Source organism: Vicugna pacos, chromosome 7 (assembly GCF_048564905.1).
Source record: "Vicugna pacos chromosome 7, VicPac4, whole genome shotgun sequence".
Lineage (NCBI taxonomy): Eukaryota > Metazoa > Chordata > Mammalia > Artiodactyla > Camelidae > Vicugna > Vicugna pacos.
Genome location: NC_132993.1, coordinates 6,788,237 through 6,811,937, shown reverse-complemented (window position 1 = coordinate 6,811,937; position 23,701 = coordinate 6,788,237). Strand labels below are relative to the sequence as shown.

General features: G+C 44.6%; 1 protein-coding gene across 6 annotated transcripts in view; it reads left to right on the top strand.

The window, feature by feature from the left end:
* Positions 1 to 23,701, top strand: part of CNTNAP2 (contactin associated protein 2) — a 1,225,886-nt gene that overhangs the window by 1,009,197 nt on the left and 192,988 nt on the right. For all 6 annotated transcript variants that reach the window (XR_012074163.1, XM_031674555.2, XM_072964285.1 and 3 more), the window contains one exon: positions 11,057 to 11,275. Coding sequence is in view for 5 of the 6 variants with exons in the window: in XM_031674555.2 (XP_031530415.2) it covers positions 11,057 to 11,275 (219 nt within the window). In the remaining variant the exon portion in view is untranslated. The remainder of the gene's footprint in view (positions 1 to 11,056; positions 11,276 to 23,701) is intronic.

Genomic DNA, 23,701 nt, shown 5'->3' with positions numbered 1-23,701 from the left:
AAAATCTTCTCAGATGTCTTAAGAACAGGAAAGAAGTAAGGAGGAATGTTTCAGTCTGCTTTTAAATTCTCTCTAATTTTCTGTATTTAAATGAAATCTCATTCTTTGCATTTTGATGAACTAATCTCTCTGATTAAACTCTTGTTAAAATTATAGAATAGAGTGGCTTAAAATGTCACCAGCCTTTGCAAAAGAAGTGAAAATGATCAGATTATAACTTTTTAAAATTATACAAATATTGTTTGTTTATCATTGAATGATTTAAAAATCCAGAGAAGCAAAAAGAATAAACCCCAAGAATCAGCTCTAATCTCATATTCTAACATATGCATTACTACTCTTTTGGTATGAACATTTCCATTTTTCTATGCACTTTATATGTGATTTTTTACAAAAAAGATCATATGGCACATGCTGTTTATAGCCTACTTGTTTCAAGTAACAACATTTTAGAAACACATTTCCATGTCAATTTTTGAAAACTCTACAACAGTGATATTTTTTTCAACTAAGGGCAAAGACTGTATATCAGAATCTCCAAGAGAGCATGTATAGTTTAGAAAATCATAATTTTATATTTACAAGCCAAAACAAAAAAAAACTTGTTTTTGTTATGCAACCTACAGAATGTGATGGACAAATAAAAATTCTTATTGGCTGATATTTATCTGAGATCTTCAGGGTTTTTTTTTTTTACTCCCCATCAGCCTCCTATATCTGGGCATACCACTATCTGGAGATGATAATTAAGATTATGACGTCTCCGCTATGGAGAACAGTATGAAGGTTCATTTAAAAACTGAAAGTAGAGCTACCATATGATCCAGCAACCCCACTCCTAGGCATTTATCCAGAGAAGACTAACAAAAAGACAGATGCACCCCAGTGTTTACAACAGCACTATTTACAATAGCCAAGACATGGAAGCAACCTAAATATCCATCAACAGAGGAATGAGTAAAGAAGATGTGATTTTACACACACACACACACACACACACACACACACACACACACACACAAATGGAATACTGCTCAGCCATAAAAAAGAATAATACCATTTTCAGCAACATGGATGGACCTAGAGATTATCACACTGAGTGACGTTAGTCAGAGAGACAAATAGCATATGATATCACTATATGTGGAATCTAAAAAAAAATCATACAAATGAAATTATTTACAAAACAGAAATAGACTCACAGACATAGAAAATAAACTTATGGTTACCAAAGGGGAAAGGACAGGGAGGGATACATTTGGAATTTGGCATTAACAGATACTCACTACTATGTCTAAAATAGATAAACAACAAGGACCTACTGTAAACACAGGGAATGATGTTCGATACCTTATAATAATATAATAGAAAAGAATCTGAAAAAAATACATATATGTATATATATGCACATGTACATAACCGAATCACTTTGCTGTACACCTGAAACATTGTAAATGAACTATACTTCAATAAAAAAATTAAAATTTTGGAAAAAGTTTTTATGTCAACAAATGGGAGCATGGTTTATTTAAAAAAAAAAAAAAGGGAAACAGTGTTTCGTTGCCAAGAGCTCCATTTAACCAATGATCCCTTTCCTGTTGGGCTTAATTCGTAAAAGGCAGATTTCCACACAATCTGATCCACTGGCTTCCTGTTACTAATTCTCAGCCCGTAATCCCACTACATACGAGCTGTTGCTGGTCAAGGCTGCCTCACACCCCCGGCAGCAGGCAGCAGGGCAGCGCTCCCGATGGGCGGCCTGTTCCCGGGGCTGGTCCATTCACTCATCCTGTTGTCAAACCAACCTGAGGCAAAGGCTGGCGGGTGGCTCAAATCTGCCCACAACTGTTCTCTCAAAGGAGCTCTTTAGACAGAAACCACGACTCCTTAGTTCATCAGATCATGAAAAAAGTAAACACGCTTGTCTGAACTTGGTACACATTGACCCTTAAAAAGGTTCTCACATGTTTTGTATGCATCACCTTTCAAGAGGAAAAAAATTTGTTTATGCAGTATAATCAACAGAGTTGTCTTTTCAGCTCTAATAACCAGAAGTAAGGGGAAAGGAAGAGTGCTCGATGATGAATCATTGCTGTTATTTAACGTTATCCATTTCCACAGGAATGCTTCGTTCAAGTAGAAGTTGGTTGGCATGACCACCAGGGACACTGAAGTGATTCCCTGCTGTTTTTCAGGGGTGGGAACAGATGACCTCAGGACTCTATTCATTCTCCTACAATGTCATTTGAGCGTTTCTCCTAGAATACTTTCAGCCGTGAGTTACTAAGGTCCTGTATTTTTAATATTCAACCCTAAGATTCCTCTTTTCTAATACTCATTACTAAGTAGAAGATAAAGTACAAATTTAAGTAATCATAGCTAGAGAAAAACCATTAAGATAATTTAGATCCATTAGGCGTCTCTTGCACTTTTGTAGAAGTCTTTCACACTTTAAGAAAGCTTGTAATTGTAGAAAAAAGTGATTCTCCTACTGTCATCTCTCTCTGCATTCCTATTTAAAATCTCTGCTGAGCCTGTGGCATGGTTTCACTTTTTCTCCACTTTTTTTGCCCAGTATTGCAGATACTGTAGTTGAAATCCATCTGGTGTTGTAATGGAAAACTGAATAGGTCTCTTTTTATATTCTGTGTCCATAGCATGTAGAATACAGACTCTTCATTTGACACTTTTTTTCCTCATTAGAGAGATCTTGTCTGAAGTCATACCAAGCTGGCATTGAAAGACCGTGCTAGATAGGAAATAATTTGCTGTAATACAGAAAGAAACAGTGTCTGTGACATGACCTACAGTCTGGGCTGAGACTCAGTCTGTGGTAACCAGGATACAGTCTGTTTTCCTTCCAACAGACTTACAGCTCTCACCAGCAGGCACGCACCTCCCAAAGCTTTATCCTTTTCTCCCTGGATCTTGCCATTGGCTTTTGTTCGTGATCAGCATGCCCATAATCACAGCCATCCATAGCTTAGTCATTTGTAAGTTATAGTTAATTCATTGACTGGTATATTGTCTCCTTGTAAACTTCAGCTTGCTCCACGTTAACACCTGTCAGCTTTTTTCCGATTCAAGCTGTCTTAGCACCCAGTTATATCCCCTTCTTTGGATCTTAAATCCCACACTTCATCCTCCTTGAACTCTCTAGAGCCAGGTATCTCAGTGAACCCGCTCTCCCTGATATCACCTGAAACCAACCCCGTAAATTACCTCTGGTCCCCCAGCAAAGCACACCTCCTCCAGTGAACGCTTCTCATTTTGCCACCCCCCTAACCGTGGTCAAGAGAAAAGCTGCTTTGACATCCATCCCCTCCTGAGTCCGCTCTCCTCTCCATCTCTGGAGAATCACTAGGCATCCAGTTTCATGGTTTCTCTCCTGCAGCGTCTACATTTCCTTCCGTCATAAATATTCTAGACCCACAGGCACCATCTGGGACTTTCATTCATTTTTCCAAACTGGCACTCTCTGCCTAGCACACAAGTCTCTGCTGGTTCCAAAACATGGGGGTACTTGTCCCTGACTGAGGACAGGAGCTGTTTCGAGCTACATGTCATTTTGGAAAGCTTTTAGTCTTCTTCCTTTTAAAATTGTATAGGCCCATTAATATTCAAGAAGTTATTCTCAGAAGGTAGTTAAATGCATGGAGAAAACTAAAATTAGAAAGGCTTTGCATTTTAAAGACCGCCGTTTTTGCATGGCCAGTAGTAACTCCCTTCTGCTTCCTTTTCTCTGTGGATGCCTTTGTTTGTAAAGCTGTTTTTTTAAACCATAATAAAAGGCTTAAAGGCCAAAATACATAAAGAGAAATGGTTCCCATACTCAAGAGGTTATCAAGATACCAGAGGTTTAAAAATGAGTTCATAGCATTGATTCTTAAGCTCCAGGCATTTCCTTGAAGGATTTCCAAAAGACTTCAAATAATTTTTTCCTTGCCAGTGTTCATATTCAGATGTGTGTAACGCCGAGTTTTGCGGTGTGAATGTGTATATTTGACTCTAAAAATTTCTATATTCACAAACTAAGACTATCATACAGAAAAAAGTTTTTTTAAATTCCCTGCATAATAGGAAAGACAGTATAGCACAGTTAGAGAAGCAGAAATTCAGTGCTTAGTTATAACTGGATGTTAGCCTCTTACAGATTCAGTCTCCTTGTTTAGGTGGTGAGGTGGGCTTGGAAGTCGGTTTTCACTCTTGGAAGTCTTTGTCTTAACATTGTTGGATTCCATCACATACTTCTAAACTGAGATGGTTATTTTTGCAGAGAATTAGACCAACTGCAAACTTGGAAGGATCACAGCCCGCACAATATTGCTCACACTTCTGACACCATTGCAAGTTCAGAGGCTCCCGAAACCACCCTCAGGGTCGGTGATTCTGTAGAAGGACTTGCAGAACTCACTGCAGGCTGCTCTGTTGATGGGTATGGCTATTCAAGGGAAAGGACCCAGAGGAGAATCAGGCAAGAGCAGGAGCCCAGAGGGCAGAGACCAGAAGTCCCAGGTGCCCGGCCGCCAGGTGTGCTCTTCCTGTGGAGTCACGGACACTTTACTTTCCCAGAACTAATCGTGCCAGTACATGTGGGGTGCTGCTCCCCCGAGCCTCAGTGTTCAGGGTCTTTATTTAGGCTGCATTACGTAGGAATGGCCAACTGCTCACAAAGCCTACTTCTGTTTCCAGCCCCTCCAGAGACTAAACTGTGATCCAAACCCCCACCCTACATCACATGTCAGTTCATCTGGGATGGTCAGTCTCCAACCTAAATACTATTGGGAGAGGCCCCACCCCAAGTGCTATCTGGTACGGCCAGTCCCCACCCTAAATCGCACTGTTAGGCTCTCTGGCAAGACCCAAGGCTCCCAGCCAGACAAAGATGCCCCTATCGGGCATAACACTCCAGGGCTTTCCATATCCTCTGCCCCAAGCCTAGGGCAAAGTCCAGATCTCTCTTCGGACAAGGTTAAGCTCTTTACTACACAGTTTAAGAAGCTTCCTCTTGAGGACAAGGAAGCAAAAGATTCCTGGGACCTTCCTACTAGAATGAACCTCGTCAGTCCTAGTATTCCAGGACCACGTGTGTCGGACTCAACCTGGCATTAGCAAACTGCAGGCTCCGTGGTCCTACCCCAACTTACTGAGTCAGAATCTCTGTAAGAGGAGCCTTGGAATGTGCATTCTAAGCATATTTCTGTAGCAATTTCTTCTGTAGGCCAACATTTGAGAAATGTAATTATGACCCAAGGTGCTTGTTCCTAACCTTCCTAACTGTAGACTAGAAATAGCATGAGATGTAGAAACGGGAGAAAATTCTGCTTCTGGCTCCACTGCTGAGTTTATCTTGGACAAGCCTTTGTTCCGCAAATGTCGTATGTTTGGGAACAACATTTGGCACAGTTTGTTTCAAGTAGATACAACTAATGTATCAAGTTCCTAGACTGATAAATATACATTAAGTTACTGTGTTCTCTTAGGGAAGATGCTTATAGGCCACAAGATGGCATTCCTTATGTATGCTGGTGTGCTGAGTTATGGTTTGCCTTAGGGAAATGCGTGGATTTCTTTTTTTCAGACTATCTAGATAATTGTTTGGCCTCCTTGGCAGAAGTGTTCCTATTCATCCATTCATTCATTCATAAATTGTTGAGTGCCTTCTCTATGTCAGGCATTGTTCTAGGGGCTGAGGATATAACAAAAATGAACAAAACAGGAAATGTCTCTGCTTGAATGAGGCCAGGAGCACACGTATATTGTGCCAGATGGCGATACTTGCTCTGTGGATCCAAAAAATCAGGATAAAGGGGAAAAGGCAGTTGGGGGTCGGAGAGGGGGCTGCTGTTTAACATGGAATGTTTAGGGAAGGAATTTGTAGTATGAGGGCTGTGGTCACAATAGAAAAGCAGCCATAGAGTCATTTGGGTAAAGGGACCAGGAAGCGCTAAGGCTCCGAGTCAAGAATAGTTTCACAAGGTAGTGAAGGAGAAAGCCTTAAGTGATGGGGTTAAAGAAAGACTGAGATAAACAGACACAGATACAGAGAGTATAGGCAGCTCTTTCGAGGAATTTGGCAAGAAAAGGGGGCTGAGAAATGGGGTATAAGGTCAAGAGAAGGGTTTTATAGTGGTGGTGGCTGCTAAGACTAGAGACATGTCAGCACGTTCATGCAGATGACCCAGCAGAGAATACACATGTGACGCTGTGGAGGAGAGGGGAGAACTGCTGGAGGGATGTCCCCGGCAGGTAAGAAGGATGGTCCTCAGTGTCAGGTGGAGGAGCCCTTGCCTTGGGCAGGAACACAGTTGTTCTCTCTACTGCTTCCTCCTTTTCCTCACCTCTCTGATTCCCACAGTGACCTCATTTTCAGCCTACCTGTGTCTTCTACCCTCTCCTGTGTGTACTTTTGTCTTCTGATGTACACTTAGCCCTTCTTTCATGAAGAAGGAGAAAGCAGAAAATATGTTCATAACGTTCTCCACTGTAGAGTGAGCTAAATATCTGTTCTGTCCAGTACCACTTTTGTTGTATGAGTCAAATGAGATTTGGTACAGGGTAGCCCTTTGAAAGCCATCTAGTCTTGAACTTCACTTCAGGATGGAAACAGATCATCATCAAAACTGCAGCCATGTTAGCTGGTCTTCTCAACGTGCTCACTATGTGTACCTTTCCTCATCTTTGTAACTATTCTAAATTGAATGACCAATTTTTTTCTGCTGCTTCCAACTGACACTTTGAGTCCAATATCAGAATGTTACCTCACCTTCTGGGAGAACTCAGAGCCCAGAGGTCTACTGTTCTGGTCGGTTGTTACATCTGTCACTCAGTACACCAAGCCTGGAGTGATTTGTTGGAGAAAACTTACGGTGAGTTAGCGTGGGAGTGACTAGTGCCACCTGCTGGAACTACATTTGAAGGCAGGGGAAATATACCAGGAGCTGTCCATGGTTCTGTCCCATTCATTGCTTTCTCACCCAGACGAAGTCATGATCCATATGTAATCAAAGCAAATTTCTGCCCTCTATGCTTTTTTCTAAAGCTCATATGCCACCTTGTACATTTCTCTTGTAATGTCTCTCTTTTCTCCCTGTAGTGATCCAATGTCTAAAACTACCGCTAAGACTAGCTGTATTTCTCTTAGCATCTCTTGGAAATCAGGTAATAGAAAGTTGGCATTTGACGAGGCCTTAGAGCTCATCTAGTTCAGTGTGTTTCCAAACACATTTTGGGTACATAAACTCTCGGGAACCTGTAGATGTAATTCTCATCTCAGATACCAATAAGCTGAGCCCAAAAAAGGTGACATGGCAAAGTGAAGACCAGAACTCATGAATACCGATTGCTAAGCCAGCCCCTATATCACTTAAGAGGCTTTTAGCTACAATAAAAGTGGCTTTAGCAATAATGGCGATCTCACATAAGAAGTCTTGAGGTGGCTCCAGGAATAACTTAGGGGCTGAACAATGTCCCCTGAGACCCAAATTCATCCCACTGCCCTCCCTGTCTTCCTCAGTGTGTCCAATGCTTATGCAATGGCTCCACCAACACTAGGAACCAACGCCTCCACCCGAGATCGAGGGGCAGAAGAGAAATGACTATCTCTTCTCTTATGAGCTAATAAATTTGTGCCAAAAGGGCTTCTAATGACTCCCCCTCATGTCTTACTGGCCAGGAGAAAATGATACATCCCATCCTACGTGGGTTACTCGCAAGGAGCATGGAATTCTCACGTTCGACTTAGACAAACCCAGATCCCCCCAACCTGGTCCTGGGGTAGAACCATGCATACCTGAGGCATAAAGTTGTATGGAAGCACATAGCTTCCTAGGCAGAATTAGGTGGGCTAGCAAGAAGCCTGGGAGAATGACTAATTGTCAGGGCAGAATTCTCTATGAGTCTCTCCCATTTCTGCTTGTCTTCTGAACAAAGAGGCATTGTCAGCATTGTTCATACCTTTTAAAGGTTGTATGTGTAGTAAACAGTCCTGGAAGATAGGATGTCCTCCTCCAGAATAGAGGGTAGAATTGTTTCGTGACCAGAATGATAAAGCTAATGTCTCTCCCCAGGGCAAGAGTTGAGCAGGTTCACTAACAGCCCCTTTAAAACTCATGGGTTTCCTGAACTCAGGGTTCCTCAGCGGTGATGCAAACTCGCTGCCTACGCGGCATCTGCCTGCAGCTCCACATGGCCCCCGTGGACTTGGGGGACCAGAGAAACCCCAGGAGGGCTGAGGCCCTGCTGCCTGTTACACCCTGAAGAATAAAGTGCTTTGTCCCCAGCCCGGGAGTCTGCTGTCTCCTGCCAGCATCTCTGAAACTATGGCAGGATAACTTGTCAGTTCGCAAGAAAGAAAATCCCAGGTGCTTCCCAGTTCCTGACACTAACAGAAAGGCAGCCATCAGTGTTTGCTACAGTGTCCTTTCTAATAAGCCAGGCTAGAAGCATCCTGTTCTCAAATACTTATTTCTGGAAATAAGAATAGTCTCAATAATTCAGAAATGCCTTTTCCACAGGCAGGAGTGGGGCAACCCCTTGGTCTCCAATTAGAGACCCACATTAAGTCAGGGTGTTGTCACTGGCTCTGGTGTCTTTTCTGCCGCCTCCGTTTTATTCGCTGGCTGACTCTCTCTGTAATTATCTCTTTTAAAATGTCAGTTCCTCTCGCCCAGAAGACCAAGAGCAATCAGCCACAAACTGAACTTTAGAAGCTTTTAAAACATGCTTGCCGTTTGCCTGGGAGATGGGATTGCTCAAAGGCAGTGAATGACTGAGAAAACGGAACCCTTTCCTTCAGTCTTGTCAGGGGCCTCACAGCCCCCTTCCTCGGGAAGCACCAGGAGGGAGGTGGCAGTTGCTGAAATTGTGAACATTTCTTCTGCAGAGCCTGGGCGGAGGCTCTGGGAGGAGGAGTCTGCTCTCGGAGCCCCTCAGCCTTGAGTCCCTGTTACTGCCCCCAGTTGGGGTGAGAGGACTGAGTGACAGCAAGACCCCGGAGGCCTCCTTTCCTTCTCTAGAGGGAAGTATTGATTTCAAGAAAACGTGACTAGTCCCTGTTAACTGCTGGTCCTCGGAGTTTCTCCAAATGGTCACAATTTGAAGAACTGAACAAAAATTCTTCATAGCAGGAGGAGAGGAGGAGAGGAAATTAGAGCAGCATTAATCCCTCCCAGTCAAACCTTAGGGTTAAACTCAATTTATCCCTAAATTCTGTTTCCCTGATGGCTGTTGATGCCTTTAAAATGAAACAATCTTTCCTCCTTAGCTCAGGACGCCTTGTTCTCTGGCTATTCTGACAACTTACATTTAAAAATGCATCTGCTAAAACACAGCACTGCAAGAACAGAACAGATTCCATCTTAAAACTGAGGTCACTTTTTCCCCACTGACCACACCAGAAATTCAGGGAAAGGTCATTCAATCCGTGAAGTCATAGGATCATTGACTCATATTCTGATCATCCTTCACTGAAACCTTGACCACACAATGACCCCTGAAGGTAGTAGCTCCTAATTTGGAGAAGATATTTTACCAGAGCACATGTGCAATCATCACAGGTGTTAAAATGAAAGTTCTCTTTCTAATGATGTAAAGGATCAAAATTCCTTGGTACAATTAGATTGATTAAATTGAGCTCTGCGTCTAATGTGCCTGTAGCCCAATAAAGTTAATGCAGTTTTCAGAGGGTCCTGACCCAGCGGCGGGGAACAGTCTAGGGTCCTGAGAGAATCGGGCCCACTGCGGTTTTTAAATTGGAAGTTTGATTGCTTGCAAAGCATCGAAAAATGGTACCAGTCCAAAGGAGCTGAATTTTTCATTATCCTAGAGGGGAAAAAAAGACAGATATTTGGTCAAACTGCTTAGAGATTAGGCAGAGGTGTATTGGGAGATGGAGGGGCTGAATCTCTTTCTAAGCTAAGTGAGCAAATCCGGTAGTGGGATGTCTTTAATGTCGGAAGGAGTTCACCAAGCTAAGGAGCTGGGACCCATGTGCCTGTTCCATGTTACACTGCCTCTCTTGCCAATCACAAGAAAAATATACCCATGTTTATGAAACATTGGGTGGTCAGTGAGGAACTTAAAACCTAAAAGGTGAAGGAAGAAAGCTACTTACAACTGGAGTTACCAAAGCAATTGTTTAATCCAGTTTTGCATTGTTGAAAGGTGATTTATTAAAGAAGGATGTTGATGGGGAGATCTGTGAGAAAAAGACAATCTGTGGTCAGTGCTGGATGGTAGGCTATGAGAAGGAGCTGACATCCCAGATGGGGCATAGCCAAGGCTTACAGCAAATGATTCGGGTAAGGGGTTATTCATCAGGAATCTGGAGCTACATTTTGCACAGGCACAGCAGTCCAAAAAAGATATGTGTCATCCTCATCGCCTCCCCAATTCGTAGCTCCCTAACTTTCAGTTGGAACTTCAAGGATTTGATTAAGGGAATAGAATTTCATGAATTCTCCCCAAAGCAGTAGCTCTCAACTCTAGCTATATGTTAATATTTTCCAGGGAGCTTTATGAAAAAATACCAGTGGCTATCCCAGACCAACTGAATCAGATCCCCTAGCGATGGAGCTGGACTCAGGTGTTTTGTAAAGCTCTCAGGTGACTCTAAGGGGCAGCCAAGGCTGCAAGTCGCACCCTAGGATCTCCTGAAGAGTCACGTTGCATGTAGTCAAAAGATCTCAGGCTCTGAAATCTGACGAGCCTGGTTCAGATCCTGATTCATTAAATCTTAGACACTCGACTTGTGTTAGAGTGCTCCATTGCTCAGTTTGTTATTTGAGAAGCGGCAATGATGGTAGCTTTTTGATAAAGTAAGGAAATGAGTGTACACATGGCCCCCAATCCGAGTTTATTCTCCTCCCCTTGGTTGTTAACATTTAGCAATGGATTGATGTCTTATCCTTCCTCAAATAATTTGCATTGAACCTTTGCAGCAAATGATGAGCTTAGATTACTTTTCCCTCCAGGCTTTGTTTTTCCTCTAGAATTCACTGCTGTTTGGTATTTGGAGGGAATATTCACGCACCTTTCATGCCTTCTGCTCTTCCAGCTGCCACGGAAGTGTCCTTTTCATTTGATGTCGGAAATGGGCCAGTGGAGATTGTGGTCAGGTCGCCCTCCCCGCTCAATGATGACCAGTGGCACCGGGTCACAGCGGAGAGGAACGTCAAGCAGGCCAGCCTGCAGGTGGACCGGCTGCCCCGGCAGGTCCGCAAGGCCCCCACGGAGGGCCACACCCGCCTGGAGCTCTATAGTCAGCTGTTTGTTGGTAAGTGATGGAACGGCTATGGGGACTTCTCTGTTGGTTGTGATAACTTACCCAATGGAAAAAATAAAGCAGCCTACAGAGGGTTCCAATAGAGATTCTTACAAAAGTAAGTGTCTTTGCCTTTGGTGGCCTCTTCTAAGACATAACGGAACCAGGAAGAGGACTCAGGAGCCCCAAATCTGGTTCTGTCTCCGCTTTCTGGAGCTCATGGCCCTTGTGTACAAAATCAGAGGGTGGGCTAGGTCATCTCTGAGGTCTCTGATCTGTACGGTTTTAGGTTTGTGGTTTTAGAACTGCATAAAATTCCTTAATGATTGAGAGCACTTTGTAACTGTGCAAAAGGAAGGAAGGGAGGGAAAGGAATGGGCTCCCTAAGTTCATGTTCGCTTGAAATAAGTAGAAATCCATTCCTCTCTCTGCCCAGCCTCAAGGTTCAAGGCAGAGGAAGATTTAGACTTCCCCTTACACAGCATCTTTCCACATGGGCAAGAGATCAGCACCGAAGAGAAATGGAAACAGAGCAAAAAGTTAAACATCAGAGGCAGACCCAGCCTCACAGTCTGGTCTTTGCTTACGACACATTCGTACTGAACCTAACGTTCCTTTCCATCAATACCTGTTTCCATGGCTAGTTAAATTTTAAATTTTGTTTTCCAGAATACTAATATTTTGGGAAATTAGCTATTTTTTTCCTACATTGGATGAGAAAAGGAAGCAAGCTTGAAGGAATCTGTGGCAGTTGTCGCACCTTAAACCTCCCCCCTCTGAGCGCGGGGGTGAAGTCATCCAGTCAGTTGGCGGCAGTGATCTCAGATGGAGCAAAACCAGACATAAGCTGGCCGCTGGCTCCACCCAGTGTGGGTGAGAGTCCCCACAGTGTCTTCTGTAAATGGGATGCTTTAAGAACATTAGAAAGTCACAAAAAGACAAGTAATGTTAGGCAGCCGCTCCTTTGGTGCGATGTGGGCAAACTACAAAAGTGTTTGCTCAGTGAGTTGGCTTCAGAAGTAAGACTGACTTGACAACAAACCACGAGAGCCAGAAGCCAGGAACAGATTTTGAAATCAAATACTGATGCCTCCACTCCAGCTAGAACTCAGCCCCTTCCAGTCCTCCCCTCCGGTTAGAGTTCTCAGAACTACACGTTGCTTTTTCATTGTTTTTATTAAACATCAGGTGTGCTGATTCCCGCTGAATACTGTGAGCAAATCTCACTTTATCAAAACGTGTTGCTCCGATTACCCAGAATAAGTTTCTTCCTAAATCCTGTTTATCCCAGGCATGCTGGTTAGATTCTACTTAGTTTTCATTGTAACAAGTGATCTAATTGACCCAGGTTCTCATTTTTCTGAGATATCCCTGGATGCAGAGGTCCAATTTTACTTTTATCCCTTTATGTCTACTGAATAGGTTGTTTCCAAGAATTTGGGAGACCAATTAAGTTGTAAATTGAAAAGGGGTTGGGTGAGCATTTGTTACGGTCTTGGAAAGAATCTTGATTCTCCTAAACAAGATGACCCAGGAACAGCTTATAAAATGGAAGCAGAGAGGGCTGAGGGCTGAGTTCAACAGAACACCTAAATTTAAGGGACAGGCAGGAAAAATAGCATCTCAGGAAGAAGAATGAAGAGAACAAGCAAGAAAAGCTAAAAGAGGGGCTGTCACGGGAGGAGGGAGTTTCATGAAACTGTTCGCTTGTTATTGACAAATAATCTCAAGTGTCAGGCGTAAAATAAAGCTAGGAAGATGCTCTGTGACTTCAGTAATTGTGAAACCACTGGTGACCTTGGGGAGAGCAAGGCTTCGGAACTAGGGGCTGATGTGATGAGTCAGCGACTTCCTTTCACTTGATGAAAAAGAGTAAGCCTCCTGTCCCAGTGTCTAATTTCCCATTATCTGAGATGTGGGCATGAGGCATATCTCCCAGACACAAGCTATTTGAGCCAGTATGAAAAATACTGTTCTTTAATAGATGTCTACCCCAGGGGAAGCAGACGGGGGGGCTTGTTTCCAGGAAAAGAAAAAAACAAGTTCAACAGCTAAGAAATCCTGCGGCCAGTCATCCCAAGAGTGTTCAGCAGGGATTCAGGCAACTAGGAGATTGCTCCCAGTTCAACTTTAATAACATGTCCTACCACTTTTCCTCTTCAAGTCTCTTTTTTCGTCTAATAAAGGAGTTGGCTTAGTTGTCCCCAAACTTTCCTTCTTCCAGCTTGAACCATTTATGATTGTGTGTTTAGAAGTGGTTGAAAGAGGTCTGAGCTGCCAAGAGATGACCCTTCCCAGTGTCGTGTGGCTAACAGTGTGGGCTACGAATCCCACCTCTGCCACTTGCCAGCTGAGAGACCACTGACACATTACTTAATATTCCTGGCAAATAGGTATACAATTTCTGCATGTCAGGAGGAGATGTGATAGGGTCCCCGGCACAGAGCCAGTGCTCATTGAAGATGAGGTCTTTCTCTACCTTTTCCTTCACCTTTTAGGCCCTTAGCTTTCTTCTTCCTCCATGTAATAGTCACCCCCTCCTACAGAACTCACTTCCAACGGTCTCATTTCTTCCTTCCTGAAATACTGACCTGACATGGGATCACTTCCGCCTACGAGCCTGGAAGAATTCATGTGCTACATGCCCCTTGACATCCAAAGTCATTCCGCCATCACCCCGCTCACCTGCCACGGCGGCCGCAGAGCAGCATGCGAGGGCCCAGGGATTTTCTCACCAAGAAAGCAAGTGAGTGTCCATCTGAAAACACTGCCCAGCATCACTGCCCACTGCGGAGACAGAGCTGCCCGAGAGCTCCGTGGGGTCCTGGGGAAGGAAGGGCTCATACTTCACTTAGAGCTATAACAGAACGGAAGTCTTTCTTGGCTTTACACCCAGAGCAGACTCCAAGGAAGGCCACCCTCTGCCCACCGCCCACGTCAGCAAGGCCAGGCTCACGTCTCCTCTGCCAAAGTCACTGAGAAAGACAGAAGGTAGCGTCTTACGTAAGATCAAATTAGAAGCTGCCAGCTAAAGAAGGTTCACACAGGTCTTCTGGAAGTTATGAGAATCCAGCTATGATTCTGGTTTAGTTAGAAAGTATCAAGTAAATTTTTAAATGCAAAGTGACGTGGGGAGAAAACAGCAGTTGCCGGTATTTGTCTGAAAAGCACAGGAAGCTTTGTCGTGTCTTTGGTCCAGCATGAGCGACTAGTAGGAGATGAGTTCCCGGCCAGCCAGGTGGAGGCCGGTCAACCACAGGTGCTCAGACCTGCATCCACGGGCCAGATTGCTGTCCGTGCATGGAGAAGAGCAGACATGCTCGAGGTCATTATCTAAGCATGAACAAGGCCAGGCTGCCTTGAGCCAAAGCCCTCTTTGGCACAGAGACATGCCAGGGAGATGGGAGTCCTGGCAGCTGAAGCAGCAGCAGCAGGGCTGTGAGGGAGCCGGGGTCTGCTGGGCCCTCGGCCTGGAGCCCGGCGGCCAGCCCCGGGCTGGGCAGTGTGAGCCGTAGGAGAGAGGCGAGCCGGCCCTTCGGGGCAGGGGTCAGGGTGCAGCACAGGCCAGAGCATGCAGCTGTGCTCGGAGGTGCTTACGGAGGAGGTCAGCTTTCAGGAGAGCTGGAGGCCACCTCAGACAGCTTCAAGGAGAAGTCAGCCCCCAAAGTGGCTCCTTGAGCGAGAAGGTCCAGTCATCTTAACTAATGACAGATGCCCAGGCTCAGCTCACTTGGCTCTGACCTCTTCTGAAATCCCTCTGGAGGATAATGGAGGCCAACCCTTTTGTGCAAGATGGCACCCAAAAGAGGCTGGAGAATCATCCTCCCCCCTTCAGGGCCTTGTGTGCTGCGTGGGAGGCCTGCTGGCTTCGATGGGAGAAGCAGGGTCTTCAGAAGGACTCAGCCATGCCTGGGAGCAGGGCAGCCTGCAGCCTGCTGGTCCTCTGGCAGGTTGTCGATCAGGAAAGTTTTTCTCCTGAGCGGCAGCCTGAGTTTCTGGCAGAGTTGAGGTTTAGTAGATGGACTGCTAGGCACATGTGCACTCGCGCGCCGTGACCACTCTCTGCGCTACCCTTGGCTCACAGCTCCAGACACCTGCCCACTTTCCCACACTCAACAGCATAGCTTGCTCGGTCAGCTGCTCCGCGTGCACTCAGTGTTCTAGAATCAAGAGTGGGTAATTCCAAGGCCATCTGAAACACAAGGTCGTCGAGAGAGTGAGTAGAAAAACCAACATTTGTATGCAAGGCAGAAAGATGGAATCCCCATCATGAAGTGCATTCAAATCTGTGTGTGAATAAAATGGTTCTTTCTAGTATTCAAAACCTTAGGATAAAAAATATACAATCCGAGTTGCAGGAGTTAAAGCACAGGAAATACGTTCCTTGTTCCCATTTCCCGCAGACCTGAGTCCGTAACAGCAACACACGTGCGGGCTAAGATGTCCTGAGGGCGACTTCGGGGGCAAGGGCTTCACGTGCTTTATTTGCCTCATTTAATCCACACGACAGCTGTATGAAGTAGGTGCTATTGCTGCTTCCTGTTTCTTTTCACAGGAAAGAAACTAAAACTAAACATTAGTTAACAGCCCGAGGTCAGGCAGCTAGTCAGAGACCAGAGCTGGGATTTGATCCCAGACAGTCTGATTCGAGAGACTTAACCATTCATCTTGTCAAAGTAAAAATTGTACCAAAGTTAAACAGGCAAGGAAGACTTCATTCGAGGCCACTGCAGGGAGGGAGAGAGGCCAGAACCCAGGGTGAGCTCAGCTCTGCTGAAGGAGAGGGCACGAGAGCTGCTTCTCCATTTAACAACTTGGAGCAAGTTGCCCACCCTGAGGACTTCAGGCTCCTACCCTCCCACAGAACCCAGGAGACAGAGGCAGAAGCTCCCTGAATGTTTCTCTTTCAAGATCATGGCCCCCAGGTCCTTGAGGAAAAAAAAAATTCCTGGATTGTGAAACTGGCAAAAGAGTTTTCAAAAGATACACATCTCAAAGGAGCAGAGACAGAATTTAAGAAAATGCTCTAAGAATAGGGAAGTCAGGAGTCTAGGGTCAGAAGAAACGTGTCTAAAGTTTGGTCAAGCTGAAGGAAACATTAAAGCCATCTTGATCGTCTGTACCAGGGTCCCTCATCTAGGGGGCCTCATGTGTGGCCCACCAGGTATTTGGGAAAGTGCGATGGCTTTAGGAGGCCACCTTCAGCTCCAGGCTGCAGGCAAAGCTGCCCACAAGGCATAGAAAAATCCACCCCTACAAAGGTGTGCACGCCCCACGAGGACACGCTGCTCTCAGTTACGGAACCTGCGGCGGGGGACTAGGAGGTCAGGCGGCCGAGTCGGCCCTGGCAGGTGCTCTGTGGATTACAAGTCTTAGACGCAAAGATCAAGGCAGGCCAGGTGGGGCTCCCTGTCTGACATGCACACAAAGGGCTCGGATTAACAAGAGAGTTTTATGTAGAAGCAGTCATGGTGCCCAGAAATAAGCTGTTTTTCTTTTTAGCTCTTTTGGTAAACCCTTTACAGAGGTTGTCAGAGTCGCCGCGGGTCTCTCTAGAACTGTGTCTAGAACACGTTTCTGGCCTTCTCTCCGTGACGTCTCGGCAGCATCCCACGTGCCCTCCTTCTTGAAATACTCTCCTGTCTTGGATTCTGTGGCATGTGCTCGCCCGCTTTCCCTCGACTCCCTGGCCGCAACTTGAGTCTCTCCTGTGAGTTCTCTCCCTCTCCGTGACCAGTAAATGTTGGAGTGTCATAGAGCCTTCCTCGCCTCCAGCCACACATTTCCCTGGGTGCCTTTGTCCGGTCCAAGGGCTTTCAGTACTATTTATGTACCAATGACTCTGAAATTGAAATCTCCAGACCTCACTTTTCCCGGGAACTCTGCACCCACTTACACAACTGTCTACTCGGCATCTCAACTTGGACGTCTAATGGGCATCACAGGGGAAGCACGGCTGGGAGGAGCTCCTGATGCCTGACCCAGATCTGCTCTTCCACCAACCTTCCCATCTCAGTCAGTGACATCACCATCCACCTATTCTTGCTTGAGCCCAAACTTTGGCATGCCCCTTGATTTCTTCTCTTTCCCACATCCTTGCCCATCAGTAGTAAGTCCTGTGACTCCCCCTCCAGACTGTGCCCCAGATGCAGCCACTGTGGTCTCCTGCCACGGTCCCCATTCTAGTCAGAGCCACAGGTGTTTCTCGCTTGGACCATTATAACTAGTCTCCTAACTGGTCTGTGGTCTTGGTGTGTTTCTTGAACACACCAAGCCAGTTCCTCTCTAGAGCATTTGTACTGGCTGTTCCCTCTGCCTGAAACATCTCCCCAGATACTGACAAGGCTGGCTCCTTCTTTTTTTTCCTTTTTTAATTGAAGTATAGTTGACTTACAATATTGTATTAGTTTCAAGTTCATAGCATAGTGATTCACTATTTCTATGAATTATACTTCCTTTAAAGTTATTACAAAATAATGGCTCTATTTCCCTATGCTGTACAACATATCCTTGTTGCTTATTTATTTTATACATAGAAGCTGTGTCTCCTAATCCCTTACCCCTCTTTCTCCCCTCTTCCCTCCCCCTACTGGTAACCACTAGTTTACTCTTTGTATCTATCTGTTTCTGTTTAGTTACATGCATTTGTTTTATTTTTCAGTCTCCACATAAAAGAGATAACATAGAGTATTTGTCTTTCTCTGTCTGTTAATTTCACTAAACGTCATGTTCTCTAGGTCCATCCACGTCATTGCAAATGGCAGAACTTCATTCTTTGTTATGTCCAAGTAACATTCCATCAGGTGTGTACACCACAACTTCTTTATCCATTTGTCTGCTGATGGGCATTTAGGATACTTCCGTGTCTTGAAGGCTGGCTTCAGCTTGTCATTCAGTCTCAGCTCTGCTCTTCCTCGGGGAGGCCTTTAACCACTCAGTCTAACCCAGCCGGTCATTTACCATCTTACATTCTCCTTAGAACTTGCGATGTTGTCGTTGATTTGTGTGTGTCCTGTGCTAGAAGGTGAGCTACATGACAACAGGGATCTTCAGTAATGCTGTGATGGTTGCCCAGGGAACTTGCCGAGTGAGCAACAGGATGAATGAATAAGTGAATTCTATTTTTTGTTACTTCTCTGAGTTAACAGCCATATTGTCATCTTTGGAAACTTCTTTTTCATTAGGTACCACAGACTGAAATCCAGCATGACAGAAGCCTTAAAAAAAATGAGTCACAGAGAAATTCATATTATGAAAGGCAGCATCTCAGATCAGTCTGGGCCCTCAAGATCGTTTTCAGTCTCCCTCTCTCAGATCGAGGTCTTCCCATTTTGTCAGTAGCCAAGATGCTAGTTGGGACCCTAATGCAAAGAGTTTCTGCCCCAACCCTTACAGCTGGTCCCCTGATTCTCTCCCAAACGGAGATAGGGAGTGATGTCATAATTAGGAAACCACTGCCATAGGTGAAATAATAAAATAAAATGATGTGCTAGATAACATTAAAAAAGTCACTAGATGAAATCAGCAAACTATCTACAAAGCAAAAGTGCGAATGAAATACAGAAGCTGCCGCTGTTCAAGGACTGCCAGCACAGTTACTCTTCTTTTAACACGACCACCTTTCACCAGGCTCTGCAGTGAAGCCACATGCGAGGCATCCGCTCTCTTCTCAATAGAAGTACCCCCGCCCTACTGACCTCACAGGCAGAGGGGGCCCTTCCACACTGATAGGCACCATGTGTTTTCCCACCCTTTGCCTTTTCGCGGTCAAAACTAATTAACTTTTGCAATTCCAGCTGTCTATCTTACAGTTAGAGTTTAACATATAAAGTAAGTTATGATAGATACATTTTTTACCTTCCTTGCCTGTGCTCCCAACACAATCAAATTGACAATGTACTTTTAACCTCCTTCGAACCTTCCAAAGGTGGTCTGCTAACTAGGTGTTGAGCTACTGAGGCAGAGGTTACATGTTTAGAAACAAGAGAGATTTTGCAGTCAGGTGCTCTACCACTGAGCACGACCCACTTTAGAGAGATATTTTGAACCTAAGAAAACCACCAAACCTATTGTTCGCCATCTGCATAAAACAGCTCACGTGCCACAAAAACAAAAAAAAACGCCGTGGTCTTTTGCTCCAGTCTTCTCGTGACAGTGGCATGGTCTGACTTTAATGGAAAGAGAAGGCACTTTAATGGAAAGGCACCAATTTTGAAATCAGTATGGAAAAAAAAGTTTTTAAATATATTTATCAAATAATTTCTCATATGAATTTTTTATTCTTTCAGCAAGGACTGGACTAAACTTCACGATAATAAATGGTAACTGTCACTCAGAAAAAGACTGCAATAAAGAAATGGGGATCAGTGACACAGTTTTGAGGAAGGAACGGATACTCACAGCCCCACCGTGCCTCCTGTGATACACCAGAGCGAGAAAAGCCATCCACTTTTTCTAGTTTAAATTAACAGAGTTGTTTCCCACCCAGTGCTGCATTTTAACCTCTTTTCTTTCACCAGCATCGTTTTCAAGGTCCCCTGGTGTGCAGGACTGTGTGGGACACACTCTTCATTTCATGGTCCTGTTGTCACATCCTGGCAGTGTTCCTCATTCATTTTAATTTCACTGTATTATTTTTCATCTTTTTTGCACCATTCCCAATTCTACTCTCTCCTTATCGCGGGCACCCACTTGAATGCATTTCCAGCCCCACCGTCTATATATTTGTTCTAAAGATGTCTGTGTTATGGAAAATTAATAGTTAGTATTACCTTTCGTGTGTCATTATTTATATAAATAGTTTTGTACTAAAAATCTCATTCTGTTTCTTACTCTTTCACTCGGCCTTATGTTTTTAAGATGTATTTGTGTAGCTCTGTGAATACTGCGTGTAGAGTGTTTCATTCATTATGTGTATTTTCACGCTTTATTCCATCCCCTAATGATGAAAACCCGAAGTTTCCCCAAACTCTCTGCCACCACAAATCACTATCCAGTGAATATATCTGTGCATGTCCCGGTTATCCGGGTGAGGTTTTCTCGTGTGTGTGCACATGTGTTTGTGTGTGTCCTGCAGAATTACGGAGTCACAGGGTCTGTGCAGTACTTCCTTTCACTTAGTACTGCTTGTCTGATCAGATCCTGAGGGTAAAACCTCAAACTTTCTGGCTTGAATTACCTATTTCTGTCCATAGCTCTATCCTTGGTAGCTCTGTAATTACTCAAGGCTGTTTCGTTAGCTAGATGTGTTCACGATCTTTGTGATTTACGCTTCCTTATGCAAGTATGTTATTTCCATCTCTATTCCTTCTGATGTTTTTCATCTCACGATTTTATTTCTGCTCTTAAAACTACTTTGTACTTCTTCTTGTTGTTAATATCAGCCTGGTGTTTTTATACGGGTGTTTGGATCCCTTTATTTAAATGTGTCTCTTAGACTGCATAGCGCTGAGTCTTCTAAAAATCTAATTCGAGCATCCCTGTCTTTTTATTCACTTGTTGTAACTACTGTTACATTAGGGTATATTTTCTGCTTCTTACCCTGTGATTTCGATCTACTACGTTTTCTTCGCTTGCTCACCTCGCCCTCCCCCCAGTCTACTTTTCCCTGGTGAAACTGAATATTATTCTCCTGATTTGAAAGTTGTACGTGCTACATTCATTCCTCCGGCAGCTATGCCTAACTTCTTAAGACTCACACTTAGGCTTTTTTTTTTCTCTGTCATCCACAAAAACAAATCGATACCTCTGTTCTCCTGAATAAGAGACCAAGAACACTCTGATCTCCTTCCCACCTCGCCACCTGCTGCACTGATGTTATCTGAGTTTTCATTGCAGAATCTTATGAATATGCTTATTTTTCACTGCTTATCAGAAAGCATGACAATTTACTGTTTTTCTTTTCACTTACTCTTATTTCCTGAATCTTGCCTCCTCTTGGATTCATTTTCCTTTTCACTTAAGAGCAATTTTTTTCCTAAAACTTCATAGGTGAGTCCTCCTGAGACCTCACATGCCTACAGACATCGCCACTGTTTCCCAGCCTTTAATCAACACTGAGAGTACCAGTCCTTTGTCTTTCATAGGCAATATTGCTCCCGAGAAGTTAGATGTAAGTGACATTCTTAATCCTGAACCTGTCCTTCTTTGCCTTTAATATTTTTGCCTTTTTTAACACCTGTATTGTGGTATGATTCCTGTACAGTAAACTACACATATTTCAGATGTACAATTTGATGAATTTGGATAGATATGTACACCTATGAAACCGCCCTTAATATTTATTAACTTCACTTTCATGCAGCAGTTCTTAACCTTTTGGGGGCCACTTTGGTAAAATCTATGTCTCTCTTCTCAGAGTGATGTCTTATATGAATAAAAGATACAGAATTACAAAAGAAACCAGCACGTTTATCAAAGTATTAAAAACAGCAGATTTGTTTTACAGTAGTAATATCTGTGCTTCGTTACTAGCACTTTACATAGCAAGACCTAGCATTGGGTCCCATAACAACTTATAACTCATGATTTCAAATTCATCATGATCATAAGTGATACTTCAAAAAATCTACAAGATAGAAAATCTGTGATTTTTCTCTTCTCTCCACTGACACAGAAGCTGCTAATGCTGCTGTGATTTTTTTTTCTGCATTCCTCATTGAAGCAGGCGCTAATTTTCTCTTAGAAGTTAGTGAAAACGAACACGTGAGGTTTTTGCCATCCGTGTTCTCAGGCTTCCTGACTCCTGTGTGAAAACGACTGTGGATCTGCGGTTCGGTAGGAACCACGGCTGCAGGTGTAGGAGGGGCAATTTCTTCTTATCTACTCCGTTCAGCACTTCATTCTGAAGTTTAAGTTTCTTATTCTAGAAAATTCTTTGTCATGATTTCTTCAGAGAGTTCCTTCCTGAGTCGCTCTTTTCTCCCCTTCTGAGGTTATTGTTGTGTAAGTGTTGGCATTTCATCTGCCCTCCATCTCTTTTCTTTCAGGCCTTTAATGTCATTGTCCTTTCCTGTTGCCTTTGAGGAGGGTTTATTGACCCAATATTCCAACCGCCTGAAATGCTCTTCGGCCATCACAGGTTTTTCATCCTCACAATCTCCAGCCACTTCTTCACGATACTTTGTCCTCACCCCCACGTTTCCAAGATCATGTAGATATCGTGATGCTCAGTTTGCTGCTCCTTCATGTCAGCACCGCGATTAAGAGGTCCGTTGGGTTCTTTTTCCCGTTTTCCGCTCCCGTGGTTCTGCTCTCCCCGTCCAGGCGGTGGCGCTGTCCTCCCTCAGGTCCCACCACACCTCCTCGGGAGCGTGAGTTCGCGTCGTTCCCGCGAGATGAGCGGGGCGTGCTCTGCGTCGTCTACCCTGAGCCGGGCAGCGCGGGCCCGGGCTCGTGGCAAGCCGAGGGTGCGGGGAGCCCCTTCGCTCAGGATGGGGGGCCGCCAGTCCGTCCCCCACCCCCTCAGCCCTTCCTGTTCCCACCTGCTCTGCGCACCCCTCCCGTCCCCACACACAGCAAGAAGGCCTCCTTCCCACCCAGACGGGCGGGGCCGCCGTCTTCCTCCGCGGGTGACTCTGGAACCAAGGGTGAGTCTTCACCTGCTGAGGCTACTCTCTCACTAGTAAGTATCTCGAATACTACACTGGAAGGCCTGTCTCAGAAATAACCGAGTCACGTAGGCGTTTGCTGTTTTCTCATTTGCCTTGACTCGGTATTATTTAACATTTGTAACCACGCCCTCCTGCAGCCCTGACCTCACAGCACCCCCGCGGTGCGGTCCTCAGCTCTCTGCCAGCTCCTGGCTCCTCCCCTCTCGTCTCCATCCCGACGCCTCACTTCTTTTTGTACCCTCTCCTGTCTTAGGAGGCTCATGCAGCCTGGGAGGTAGGGGGTCAGAGCTATGCGGAGCCCTCCCAGATCCACAAATCCAGCCTTGACCTGAGACTAGTGTTTGCAAATGCTCGTTTGAAGTCTGGAGCCTGAGAGTGAGAGAGCGAGGTGACGGGGTGGATCACACGTCTGATTCTTGGCTCTGAATGAAAAGGGACTAGATACAGTTGTTTAAAAAATAAAGACGTTTAAAGACAAAATAAAGAGAGCAAGAGGGAGAGAAGACATGAGATATGTTAAGATCTGCGGCAAGAAGATGCTAATTTTGCTGCAAAGATGAGCAGGACTCTCCCGCGGGACACATCATATGAGCAGTAACATACAAATATTTGTAAAAGAAATACGTAGAGTGGTAAGCTGATGTATTTGAAATTTGGATTTGTGCTGAAGTTTAATAAGGTGACTATTAATAATTTAAAATTTGGACCTGGCTAGGTAGTCTCTGTCAGTCCCCACTTCTGTGAAGGACTTGAAATTGTAAGACCCACATCCCACTGAACCACAGTCCTCTGAAATAGCGCTGTCAGACGAAGTGTGAAGAGATGA